Genomic DNA, 13,303 nt, shown 5'->3' on the forward strand with positions numbered 1-13,303 from the left:
TTTCATGTGAGAGAGGAGGGGAGTATGCCAGAGAAAGACAAACAGTCGGGCTTGGAAGGTTCAAAGCCATGACAGACTTTTCTGAACGAGCACCTTTATGAAACAAATAGGAAGACGTGAGATGAAATCATGGCTTCGAATTATTGACCGACCCGACCTACGCTGCTTGCTAAAGGAAGAGCTAAGTGGAGCATTTCAGAAAAGCTGTAATTGTGAGAATTGATCTGATTCAGGAGCTCAGCGCTGAGCTGGATGCTCCGTCTGCAGGTGTAGGAGGTCTGGAGGCCACAGACTGCAGCGCCTACACAGACAAGACTTCCCTTTCTTTGGTTTCGAGCCTCTTTTTAAACTAAAATCATTCCCGTGCCACAATTATCTGCTTCCCTGCTGCGCCGCTATGAGACGCAGTGCTTCTTGGGAACGTGCAGTCGGAGGCGGCGGCACAGAGCTGAGAGTGGACAGAAGACAGCACTATGTGGTGGTGAGGGGTCTTACAGGGGTCTGAGAGTCGAAGGGGGAGGGGCCATGCTGGAATGGGTTAGGACTGTGGCCGTCCGGCGTGGCGGGGGAGGTACTCTGCCGCACGCGCCCGACGGGCTGGATGGCACCCGGTCGAGTCTGGAGAGAAAACAAATGATATTTAATGGAAGACATCAGGCAACACTATAACAAGCTAGTGCATGAACCCAGGTCACGATAAGGAAACATTTTTTATTCAGACACACCAAACTTGAGGATGAATGGCAACTCAAAATGAATGTGGTGAAAGGAAGGATATGAATCAGAGCATAATTTACCATTCCAGGGTTTTGAAGTTGAATACCAGTTTGTACCAAAAACAACCCCCAATTACCCAATCTAGTGTTCAACTGTATCGAACCACAGGTGTGAAAGCACCTGAAAACTCCTCTGAAACCCATGTTAATATATATATATATGTTCTATTTTTCCTTCTACATTATTTGGATTATTTGAAATTCTGACATTTAAAACAATTGAAGTGGCAAGAAATCTAAATATTTAATAGACGATATTACCTAAACAAAGAAGCTGAAAAAGCTGAGCTTGATATATTGGTAATGACTCTAATCTACAATAAAATGTATTTCCTACTCACTGATGAAGAAGTGAAGTCAGTGTTGGCGGTAGGAGTGGAGGTGTAATGAAGGTTTGCCTGCAAATTAAAAATATATAATAAGACAAACGATGGTAGAATGAAACGCTTGGATCAGCACCATCTACTTTCACACAGTCACTACATGTTGACTATTGGAGGGTGCCAGGCCAAATAAAGACACAATCAAACAATGCAACACCACCAAGGGTTCACCTAACATTTAAAATGTGTTCTATACCGTTAACTTTGCTTACGGAAAATATACATTTTATTTTTTTTTAAATTTGAGAGAGTCTGAAGCCTCAGCTGGTCAGTAGCGACGTTAAGGCCAATCAAAGTAAAGCAAAGCATCAGTCGTCAGCGGTCACATGCTTTTCAGACCGGGAGAACTTCAGCGACTAGTTATGTTTTAATAACTGATGAAGCGCTCAGAACAGCAATGTGCTGAAAGAAAAACATCCAGGCCAGAGCAGAGAGGGTCACGACACCCACTTACGAAGCGGGTCTCCCTGCCTGCATACAGGGAGCTGTTGGAGGAGTGGTTGCTGTGCTACGGGTGGGAGGAAAAGTCAAAAGGGGTCAACTGTAAAACACCTATTCTAGAGCAGTAGAAATGACTGATGGAAAAGGAGGAAATGAATTAAAACCATGGCAGGAGGATGGCAGATGAGCGATGGGAGTTAATGCTGCTCACCGGTTGGATCGTGGGAGAGTAGGGTGCTTCTCTGATTGGGCTCTCAGTCCGGGTAAAATCAGAAGGAGGTGCCTGGAAACAACCAAGATCAAAACACCAAAGACACACTTAACAACTGCTCCCACTTTCACTTCACGTTGTAGTAAAGAAAAAGGCCAAACAAGCATTGACTGGTTAGTCCTGTAGAGAAGTGATCCTGCAGTGAATTCAACCAACAGCAACGCTCTTGCTGCGTCTTTGCATCACGACTTACGACTTCCCTCGCAGCTGTCGGGTCAGACATTCCAGTCGGTCCTGAATATGTACCGACTGTGTGCCGAAATACCTCACGAGGTGCCACAACTACTGTGCTCACGGATAAAAACACACACACACACACACACACACACACACACTGCCTTAAGAGGAAAAAACGCTTTGCACGGACAGAATGCTTTAAAAAAAAAAACACACACCAATCCTCCTCTGCATGAAACAATAAAGCGATCGCAAATAAACCAAATGTAGGGATTCGAAAAAACCCAAAATAGCACATGGACATATTTTTGGCATTTGATCTATTGTTGCTTTCAATGTCTTAGTGCAAAACTCAAAGAGTTTCCCAAAGGGTTGAATTTCTTTAAATTGATTAACATTGTTGCCGATACATTTTCTGTTGATCGTCCTGAAGATATAAGCACACTTGTAATACGCCAAACCAAGTTAAAAGTCTTGATGCAAACGAAGGATCCATTTCGAAGTGAGCCAAACAACACCCTGTGCGCGGTCACACACCATGCTGCCCCCAAACCACACTCAGGCAGGCGGCTTGCCTTGTTGAACAACCAGGGCTGCAGCTGGCCCGGCTTCCCGTAGCCCACAGGAGGCCCCGACAGGATCTGCTGTCCAGGTGGGCGACCCTTTCCTTTGCGATTGGCCACCAAGAACGGGTTCTCTTTGAAGCAGATGGGCTGAGAGTCCACCAGGTTTTCCTCTTCTTCGGGTGCCAATGAATTAATGGTTGTTGACGAGCCGACACTGTCAGCAATGGAGGTCCCATTTGGGGAGAACTGGGAGCCGTGGAGGTAATCGTGCTCTGCGTTCAGACCGGGGCAGGACTCGGGGTCCGTGTGGTCGAGGGGTTTTGTGGGGTGGACTAAGTCGAAGCCCAGAGGCTCTAAAGGGGCTCCGTACTGGGCCTGCAGGGGGGCCTCCATGGGAGCAGTCAGACTTTCAGAGGTAGAGAACTGGACAGGAGCAAAGGAAAGAGGCAGGACAGGCACAGTAAAGGGAAGGAATAAGGACGGAAAGGAAAGGTTTCACTCACAAACTACATCATCACTAGTGAGATTTAAAAGAATAAGAGAGAGAGAGAGAGAGAGAGAGAGAGAAAAGAAGGATAATATAATTACAATTTGTAAACTATTTTCATACGTTTAGCCATTATTTTTATTATTATGAAATATTGACTTTCATCCGTTTAAAATAGGCTTTATTTTGAAGGAAAACCTGTGCAACGCATATCTGGTGCGCTCACTTTGTCCTCACACAGGAAAACTGTAAGTATGCCACATTTTCCAGTAAGACAAAATCTATAAATAGACAGATAGTTTGTGTAGTAATTTATTGTTTGGCTTTTGTTTTATCTTCCAAAATCAGCTTTCCTTTGTTTACAACCTGTCTGATTACATGTTGCAGTTTGGTTGGTGCCGATTGGCTCTCATAACTGGTCTGGTGGGATAATAAAACTGAATTGGGATATGTCAATATGTTTGGTCTAATGAACAGCCTTATTGATTTGTTCCTCAGCGAAAAACCCAAACCTGCCACATCCAAGTTGTAACAAACCAGAGTTCTCCTTTAAGAGCAGTGGTAGACAGCGAGTAAAAAAAGATCTGCTAAGGCGGGCGTGTTTTAAGCTAATGTCACTCAACTTATCAAACTAAATGCAACAAAGATTAAAGAAATCCTGACACAAGATGAGGGGAGTGATTCCTCTGTGTGCTATGATGTGCTTCTATAAATAGACACTTGACACACACACACACACAAGCCTCTAGCTGCTGAAAGGAGTTACTCACATCATTAAATCTTCCCTGAAGCCTTAAAGACACGTTTCTCAGTCAGCCATCATTCAGGGCTTGTTAACTGCTGCTGAATGGCAGCGGACACGTTATGCAGTCCAGACTCTTGGCCTCTGCCTTAAATAACCATATTATCAGACCGGCGAGGCATCCGGGCTCCGGCACACCTTCAACTCCTACTGCACTGAACATAGAGGACGAGTGAAGTCACTGTGGGAGGGGAGATAATATGCTCCCCATCTAAAAGAAACCTGATGCCGTAAGATTGAAACAAATAAAGTGTTTATCCAAACCCTGAAACCCCCCAAAAAATGCCTCCTAAAATACCGCAAACCCAGATAAATCTGGCACTTATTCAATGTGACCTTGACGTATGTGGCGATAATCTAAATGGCCGGACTAAGAAAACAACACGCATTGTGAGGCCGTAATGTGGCTGCCTACATGCTGACTATTGGAATCTGTGGTGTGATGAGGGTCAGTGGCATGGAATGTGACCGAGTGCCCTTTTGGCTCCGATCCTAACGGTGAGGGACAGCTGGGGTTTTGGTTTGGAGAGGCGAGAGCGAAGCTACTGGTTCCGCTGGGAACCAGTAACCGAATCATTTTTACTCTCCGCTTGTACAGTAGAGTAGAAGTGCTTCTCGGAACATTTATTTAGGAACAACAGATCATATCGGATATTGAAAACAAAAAAAAAATAATTTAAATGTTGTCTGCGCCCTGAAAATGCAAGTTTTGTTTCATGATTGTTTTTTTAAATGTTTAAAAAATATTTCTTAATGTAAAGTTTTTAATTACATGTCTGTAGAATGACGAAGGACAATAAAAGAAATAAGTTAGAGATAGAACAATATGTTCTATATTACTGTGACAATGTGATTCTGTAGAAGCACTCAAGATATTTGTTTTCTGTTTTGTTTTGTTTTTCTTTCTTTCTGGATTTTATTTGTTTTTGTAGTCTGCCTACATAAATTAAACAACTTAAACACAATTCAACCACGATTGAAATCTCAACCCTCTCATTTTCAGGAGATAACAAAAGCTCAAATTCATCTTTAAAGAGCAGAGTTAACGTATCACTGAAACACAGCGCCAGAACCGTGGTTACAACTTGCTGGAAGTAAGAAGGGCTCACTGGGAGACGGGAACACGTGTGCTGGAGCAGCAAATCCAGCTCGAATAACAGCTGCGTACTGTATGAAATGCACTTGAAGTTACGCTGAACAATCTAAACAAGACAGAGATCCACAAGTAGAGCATGATACGGTTTTCATTAAAAGTTACAATAATTATTACTTATAGTATTTGGTTTAGTTTTAAAGATGTGTGTTTAGGAGCAGTCTAATCCTTTTGGTGATCGGGTTTCAAAGCAAAATAAAAGTAGAGAGAGAGAAGCAAGGAAAATTGAAACAGAGGGAAAGAAGACGGAAAAAAATACAGAATCTAAAACGAGTCAACTCTCTATACTCACTGTCGAATGGGAACGGGACAGCGCTGTATGTCCTCTCAAACTTACTCCTCAGAGGACTTTGGGCGCTCCGACTGAAACACTCGTCGGTTCCTCTTAGACGACGGCCTCCCTCGCTGTCTAACACCCCACCCACGAGACTCCATCCAATTCAGAGCCAGATGCAGGTTTAAAATATCGCAGAGGATAGGCGGGTTGATACCAGGCAGCTGTCCCCTTCCCCCACCCCCCTCCTCCATCTCGCCACCTCTTTTTCTCACACACACACACACACACACACACACACACTCTTTTTTATCAACCCGGACAGCGCCTGCTGTTTGACCATGCTTCATTTCAAGTCCACCTCCTCTTTGCACATACTTTCCACAGACTCTTGTTCCTCGGTTTTAATTTTCCGAGCTCCGATTCTCGGTCTTCACTTTCGTTTTCCAAACATCTCGATCGGTCCTTGATCTTCACGTCATTTCTTCCATCCAGGGTCGATCGCGTCGTTGTTCTTTGGGTGGGGTAGGACGCGATTACATCAGTCTGAAGTGATATGTCGTATGGGTTTGGCCTCGTAGCCACGGTGAGTAATGTTGATTGGGCTTTTGCTCTTGGAGGGAGGTTCACATTCCTGCTCCTGGAGGGGCAACTGTTGGGCTCAGGTCACTCAAGAGTTTCCCGTGACCCAAAACCAAGGGATTCCATGAAGAGGTCTATTCTGAGCTATGAAGGCCATTTCCAACATAGCCTTCACGGAAATGCAAGCAGTTCCCCCGCCTGACAGGGTTGCACTCTTTTCCCAAACACATTGAAAAGGATTCATAACGCTTTATGTAAAAACCTGTGTAATTTCTACGGCTGCTCAGAGACTCAAGAACATAAAGGAGACTTACCCGGTTAAGCTTCTGCAGACTGGTGGTGGGCAGAGCCGCCAGGGTTTTATAGTCAAGTTTTAAAGGTCCAGTTCCAATGTTCTGAACAGGAATAAACAGGGAACAGAGGTGAGTCGTGGACGAGGCGGGTGATTTATAACACAACAAGCAAGAATCTCGTCAAAGATAATTAGTTTTACTGGAGGAGACTAGGGCATAGAAATGTAGAGAACCAATGCCCAACATATAATGTGTTGTTATATTTAAGGAAAAGTCTGCTGATATTATATAAAAAGATCCTGCTAGAAAGTATGGCATGTATAGCCAAACCCTGGCCTAGCTTATTTCATTGTTGTCCAAAAACAATTAAAAACATTAACTGTTGCACATGCTCCTTCATAAACAGTCCCCAAATACACCGTTTACTCCGGTTTAAGTAGCATTGGCTAAAAACGACAACTTTTTTAGAAAAGTATTTTTCTATAAACATGTAGACGTCTGTATTCCTCATTTGTGACCCGTTTCTTCTTTTAAGATTTACATATTTAGTGTTACGAAGGTCTGATCCTTTCAATTTTGAAAATAGCAGATAGACCCGTGTCCTTTAAGGGAATGACAAATTAAACCAGAGCGCAATTATCAGACACTCTAAATGTACTAAGTAAAAAGACTGTTTTTATTTATGTACATTTTGGTGATAATCACAATCACAGGCATTCAAAACCCATCAGGAGTGGAAAGGGGGACAAAGATGAAGGGGTCCGGGGTGGAGGGACGAGCTAGTAAAAATAGATGTGTTTATTGCTCTTTAGAGCTACAATTAAACTACTATGACCATTTTTAAATTAATATCACAACCACGACAACGAAAAGAAAAACGTTTTCAGTGAGTTTGACATTTGACTCTTTCTTTGGCGACTGCAACAAGTGTTCAGTTTAACTACATCATAACTAACGTGCGCGTGCTGCAGATATACGAGCTGGTCAGTGAGACGATTACCTGGACATTACTTTCCCCAGCAAACTAAGCCTGAATTGAATATAAGAAAACCAAAGAAAAAGTCTATTTTCCCTGAAAGGGACGTGGTAAAATCCCGCGGAGGTTGCCCCGTGGTGTTTTTGCACAGACTTCCAGGAAGATCGTCTGCAGACCTGCCGACGAGGAGTGTCTCACCTCAGTCTCCTCTTCTAGCAGGCGAGTTGCCTCCTCGCGCTCCAAACGCATACGCTCCTTCACCAAGAAAGGAAGGGGAGGAAGAGGAGGAAGAGAGTCCAGGAGGGAAGAGACCCAACCACACACAGCCACACGGTGATGCGATGAGAGGTGAAATGAGAGGATGAAAGATGGAGGAGTCACAGAAGGGGAAAGCAGGGTTACAGGGAGTGAAGAGGAGAAAAACAACAGTGGAGAGAGAGGTGGTATAGAGATGGAAGATGGGATTGAGATGATTTTTTTTTTTTTTTGATTACACCAAACACACCAAAAGCAAAAAGGACAGATGAGAGAAAAAACAGAAGAGAAAGAAAAGGATAGAATCCGCACACATTAAAAAGTACTCTATTCATTAGCTATGGGAGCAGAAAAAAAGCATGCAAGGTGGGACATTGCAGGAATAGTTCTGTCAAACACAATACACACACACAGGGTGCAGAGGAGAAGCTTCATTCACCCGATAACAGACAAACCTGCGCTTCTGCCTCTGAAAGCTCCACCCCACACTATTGTGCAGTTCTGCATTTTGTATGGAGCAAAAATGTCATTCTCTTGCTTTGCTGCATTGCGATCTATCTGCTGATCTGACGGATACAATTTTCCCTCTAGCCTTCCCAAAGCGGTCATGGATTTTCAGTTTCACTTACCACTTTCTCCATCTCTTCTCGCTCCCACTGCGATGTCTCTCTCACCATCTCAGACTCCTGGGGAAGAGCGACAGTCAATATCTACACAATCCCAATTAACATCCGGTACTTCTTTGTTCAAATCAGGCAATTTCAATGTAAATTATTTTCTGACTGTGTGCGCGCTCTGATAAAAGTTGCACGACAAAAAACTCTGAGCTGATCAAAGTGAACAGAGGAACTAGCATTTGATAATAAGCCTCTACATTCCTTTAGTACGGGCAGTCTCCCAAAAGCTCATCTGGACAAAATAAACTACTGTGTTGGCGATTCCTGGGTGCTGTGGTGAAAAGATGTGCATGTTTGGTGTGCAGGGTTGGGGTGAGTCAAACTCCACTGAAAACTCTCCCTGCTAACAGCAAACTGGTCTGGAGGCACGAAGTCGTTGTGACAGAATTGCTGAAACAAACAGCTGATTCGCGTGTTGACGTGTTGAGAATTGAGTCCTGGTATGTGGATGAACACCTGGGGTGTTTCTTGGTGTCCAAACCAACACTATTCAAATCCCCTTACTCCATCCGTGCCTTTGGGCTTAGTCAGTGTTTACTGGGCTAGTTCCGCTGGCTACTTTCATTGGAAAAAGAATTGGCAACACAGGGTTGGATTCTTTCAAAATGTAGCTTACTCTCGCTAGTTTTTCCAACGCCAGCTTTAACGGCTTTAAATGTTTATTTTGGTAATTAAGATTAAAATCAGTGAAGATATATGATGTGTAAAAACAGTGCGTAATCTGTATTGTACCTTCTGCATGATTTCCATCTCCTCTGGGCTCAGGTCTCGGTCGATAGAAGAGATGCTTTCCAGACTGTTCTTACGGACGATGCCTGAAGCAAATGGGTTGGCGATGATGCCGGGAGACGCCTGGAAATGGACCCAAAAAAAAAACAATGTTGTTGAAAAATTACGTTCTAAAACAGTGAAATACCATAAAAAACGCTGGCAACTTTGTCCAAATAGACCTGTTGCTGGTGTCTCACCTCCACGGCAGCCATTTTTTGTGGGTCGAAGCCGTCACACATCAGCATGACCAGAGAGTCTCCGACAGCTCGAAGCACTCGCACGGCCTCTGTGTGCGTCATCCCCAGCAGGCTGTGGTTGTTCACCTCCAGGATACGCATGCCAACCTGCAGGCGGCTGTCTCTGGCTGCTGCACCGCTCGAGCTCACCTGTTTGAATATCAACCAAAGTAAGGGTGAGTTGATGGCTAATACTGCCTGAGATAAGGCACATATATAACAATATCCTCTTATACGTCACTCTTAAAAGTGTGTCCTTATTTACAACGTCAATATCCCCAATACACTTAATACTTAAGTTGCAATTGGCATATTTTTTGAAAAGGAAGATACCATTTGGGCTGCAATTCCTTCAAAAGTAGTGAAAAAGCATTAAGAAATATTGAATTGCACAGTTGTGCTACATTATATACAATTGAAGAACCTTAGAGATGAAGATGCCCTCGTCTGTGGGGTCAAAGGGGTTTCCTGCGTGACCCTTGGCCCCTCCACGAATACTGATACCAAGCTTCTCCCCTGGCTGCTTCTGGATCACAATTTCCTGCAATGATGTATACACAGCTCATCAGCATTTGCCTCTGCTACGCTTACGTTATTATATGCGTATATACTTTAGAGTCGATGGCCTCACCTGCATCCCAGGAGGCGACGGGTCCCGCCGCACTAACATACGGATCTCCTGCTTGTTGGCCAGCAGCGCTCGCACAGCTTCCTGGTGCGTAGCGTGGCGCAGGTCGATGGCGTTCACTTCTAAAATGCGGTCGCCGACACGCAGTCCGCTTTCACATGCCAGACCGTGAGGAATCACCTGACGAGGAGACGGGTGGAAAGTTATACACAACACATATTTTAGGAGATACAATAAAAACAGAGATTTCAAAGTCATACCTTTGAGATGAACACGCCAGGCTCATTGATGCCGAACGGGTGACTGGCGTGATCACTGCCTCCCACGATGCTGAGGCCTAGAGGGCCACCAGACTTCAGCAGGGTTACTTCCTGTTAGGATTAGAGGTGGAAGATTTCAAGCCTAAATCTATCCAACAAAAGTGGAAAAATGTAGACCTCGGGTTACAGTCATGTCTACATCTATATCTCTAATAAATACAAAACAACCTAGTGTATGCAAGTACGGTATCTATACAGGCTCGGTTAGGTCAACAGCAATATCTTTGCAATATTAAAAACTGGAAATGCTACACTCTAAAGTACACCATTCTTTAAATTGGACCACGCCTTCATACCATGCACCATCTTCTCTGGAACTGGACAGCATTAAGAATAAGGCAGGGGCCAAATAAACAAACATTAAGACTGAATGCCTCTGTGAGGCCTCTACAGCATGGCCAACTATAATTAAAAGCCATCAAACACACTTAGTACTAAAGTCGTGCCTAAGAGGTCTCACCTCGATGGGATACTCGTCCTCCATCCGACTCAGGTTGTTCCCATGAAGGCCGAGACCGTCCTCCTCCTGGTCCGGTGAATCTGAGGGCTCTGGGGGTGGAGGGGAGTGGGCTCGCGCCCGGGATTGACCTGGAGAGCCCCCTGGTGCATTCGGGTCTCGCTCCACCAGGAGGGAGATGGTGGGTGAGGTGCCGGTAAGGAGCGCTACTGCCTGGTCATGCCTGGCCTCTGTCATGTCTACACCATTGATCTGGATCAACAGTAAAAAACCAACCACGGAGGGTGTCAGCCCACCAAGACGCTCCCGATAACAACGGGCCCCGTTTGCCATCAACATTGAGAAACAAATACATGCTGAAAATGGCATCCTATCTCTTTACATCTGATTCTACACCGGAGTACTCAAAAATGATCTATTCAACATCTTAAAACATTATGATATTTAATTAAATGAAAGTTTGTGAGTGCGCCAGAGTGAGTACTGTTATTTGAAGAAGAACCCAACACCTGTACAACGGGAACAGGCAGAGAAAAGAAGGCGCGCGGGTTTCCCTGAGGGAGAAAAGCTTTGTTTCCCCAAAAGGTTTCCTGAAGTTAACTTGGCTGATTAAGTTAGTTGTTCCAAATGTTTTTACGGTTGCGTGTAGCCGTACTGTGTGCCAAAGCTGCCACTGTGAATGCGATGTGCATGATGTGTGTGTGTGTGTGGCTGTGACTCGACTGTCTGTGTGGCTCTGTGTGCGACTTAAAGCCATCATGTGTGTAAACTGGGCCGACAGAAAAATAAATATTAAATATTTAAAAAAAACAAGACTGATCACCAGTCTTGGCCGATCAATCGGTGCATGTCTACTTTTAATGTAATCTCTGACATACTTTCCACTCCTACTTGCCTTTGTCTACTTAAACACAAGAACACAAGTGGAAGTGTGTAGTTTCTCCAAAACTCTTGATCTTAAGTGTAAAAAGGCAATCAGGGATTTTCTTAGACAGCTTTGTCAGAGACTTATTGAAATCACCAGCTTTGCTAACCAAGGTTTTTAGATTAGGGGGTAGCTTTCAGGTCGAAAGAGACAAGCAGAGGTCAGCACTGACCCGACAGTACCCGCTCTTACCATCGGCTGATATGCTGCCACATACAGGCTCAGCCCACTCCACTCCACCCCAACACCGTACAGCAGGCAAGGAGATGCACTTAATACATTAGTGAGCATGCAGATGGAGAGAGAGAGCGTGCGAAAGAGAGAAAAAGAAGCAACCTACAAAATTCACAAAAGAAAAAGAGGTGAAAAACTGCCAGAGGAAGAAGGAGCGTGAACCCGGAAATAAATCAAAAGAGAGAAGCTTTTCGAGAAGGATTCGACGAATCAAAAATGAACCATCGATTATCAGCTTACAGCAAAACTGTGTGTGTGTGTGTGTGTGCGTGTGTGTGTGTGTATGTGTACGTGTTAAAAACATGCATGTCAAGAGTCACTGATAATAACTTGGAGTGTGATCACCGAAGAAAACAACAAATCTTGGAGATCATGTAGGAAACCCTTAGCAGCCAAACGTATAACCTAAATGCTGCATTATTTAAATTAAAGCGCCACACAGTCTGCATCCGAGGAGAGACTCTGGCTTAGAGTTAGTAGGAGGACTGTGTTAGTATCCTGTCTCGGCTGCTAACTTGTGAGAGTTCATTTCCTGCATGTGGTGAGCATGGGACCCAACTCAAGATACCCGAGTGATGAGAGCAGTGTTGCGGGCGCATTTATAATGGGATATGACAGCATGTAGCAATGATGACATACGTGAAGTGCTTCCTTTACATTGCACAAGATGGGAGAAAAAAGACCCAAGATCTAGATTAAATACAGAGTCCATGATCAGCCCACTGCTATTACAAAACCAATGTCTACTGTTGAATGTTTACTAATAATAATAATTCGTTATCTTTTTTTCTACCAAACCGCTACCCCCAAAACTGCGAATTGTATGTACCGTTCCACCCCTAGTAAATCAAGGTTAAAAGGAGGAAAATGGTTCCCTACATGGATGTAAACATTGTAAAGGAAGCCGTATCTAGTTCACACTGAATGATGGAGACGAGTAGTACTCACAGAGATCACCCTGTCGCCTACGTGCAGTGTGCTGTCTCTGTGTGCCGCTCCCCCTTCTGCAATCCGAGAGATGTAGATTCCCTGAAAACAAACAAGTGTTCAAACTCTTTTGCACATGTGTGGATAAATTACTCACAATTGCCGTGCACGACGACACATAAAAGAGACGCTGCTATTACTCTGTATCTGTAACAGGTGGGAGAGGCTACCTAATTATTCCACAATTCTCTGCTGGCCTCTCCTGTGTGTGTATCGTATTAAGACAGGGTTGTGTTAAAGGGGGTATGGTGCAACAGGCTGCAATGCTGTGATGAATCAGTGTGCCAACTAGGAGCTGTCAGGAAGCTGAGTTACCGGTCGGTCCCTGTATGACACTCCACACTGCGACGCCAAAAACACGACTACCCATATAAAGTGTGCCAGAGGTAGTTAATAAAAGGGATTATGAGATATTAGCAGTCCACAATGGCACAAATTGTGATTTAAGGTTGTACACGTAAACAAAGAAGCCCCCCACCCCACATTACAACTGAATACCAGCATCGTCTTTCATTATGACACATTAGGACTCTACAGCACAAATCATGACCCCCATGAGACATATTGTCCCTTTACTCAAGACAGATTACACATTTTGTTTAACTGATACCAACACAGGCGAAATCTTAATC

The 13,303-nt window shown here is 44.2% G+C and overlaps 1 protein-coding gene across 11 annotated transcripts in view; it reads right to left on the bottom strand.

Moving 5' to 3' along the window:
- Positions 1–13,303, bottom strand: part of scrib (scribble planar cell polarity protein) — a 58,701-nt gene that overhangs the window by 9,618 nt on the left and 35,780 nt on the right. For 4 of the 11 annotated variants that reach the window (XM_034559616.1, XM_034559613.1, XM_034559615.1 and 1 more), the window contains 14 exons: positions 12,633–12,713; positions 10,529–10,777; positions 10,009–10,119; positions 9,752–9,928; positions 9,545–9,661; positions 9,082–9,270; positions 8,846–8,965; positions 8,066–8,122; positions 7,380–7,436; positions 6,227–6,307; positions 1,812–1,883; positions 1,614–1,667; positions 1,118–1,174; positions 496–618 (listed from right to left, as the gene is read on the bottom strand). In XM_034559616.1, the coding sequence (XP_034415507.1) occupies positions 496–618; positions 1,118–1,174; positions 1,614–1,667; positions 1,812–1,883; positions 6,227–6,307; positions 7,380–7,436; positions 8,066–8,122; positions 8,846–8,965; positions 9,082–9,270; positions 9,545–9,661; positions 9,752–9,928; positions 10,009–10,119; positions 10,529–10,777; positions 12,633–12,713 (1,545 nt within the window). The other 7 variants (XM_034559618.1, XM_034559621.1, XM_034559622.1 and 4 more) reach the window with 5 other exon arrangements.

Source organism: Cyclopterus lumpus, chromosome 20, assembly GCF_009769545.1.
Source record: "Cyclopterus lumpus isolate fCycLum1 chromosome 20, fCycLum1.pri, whole genome shotgun sequence".
In the NCBI taxonomy this organism is placed as follows: domain Eukaryota; kingdom Metazoa; phylum Chordata; class Actinopteri; order Perciformes; family Cyclopteridae; genus Cyclopterus; species Cyclopterus lumpus.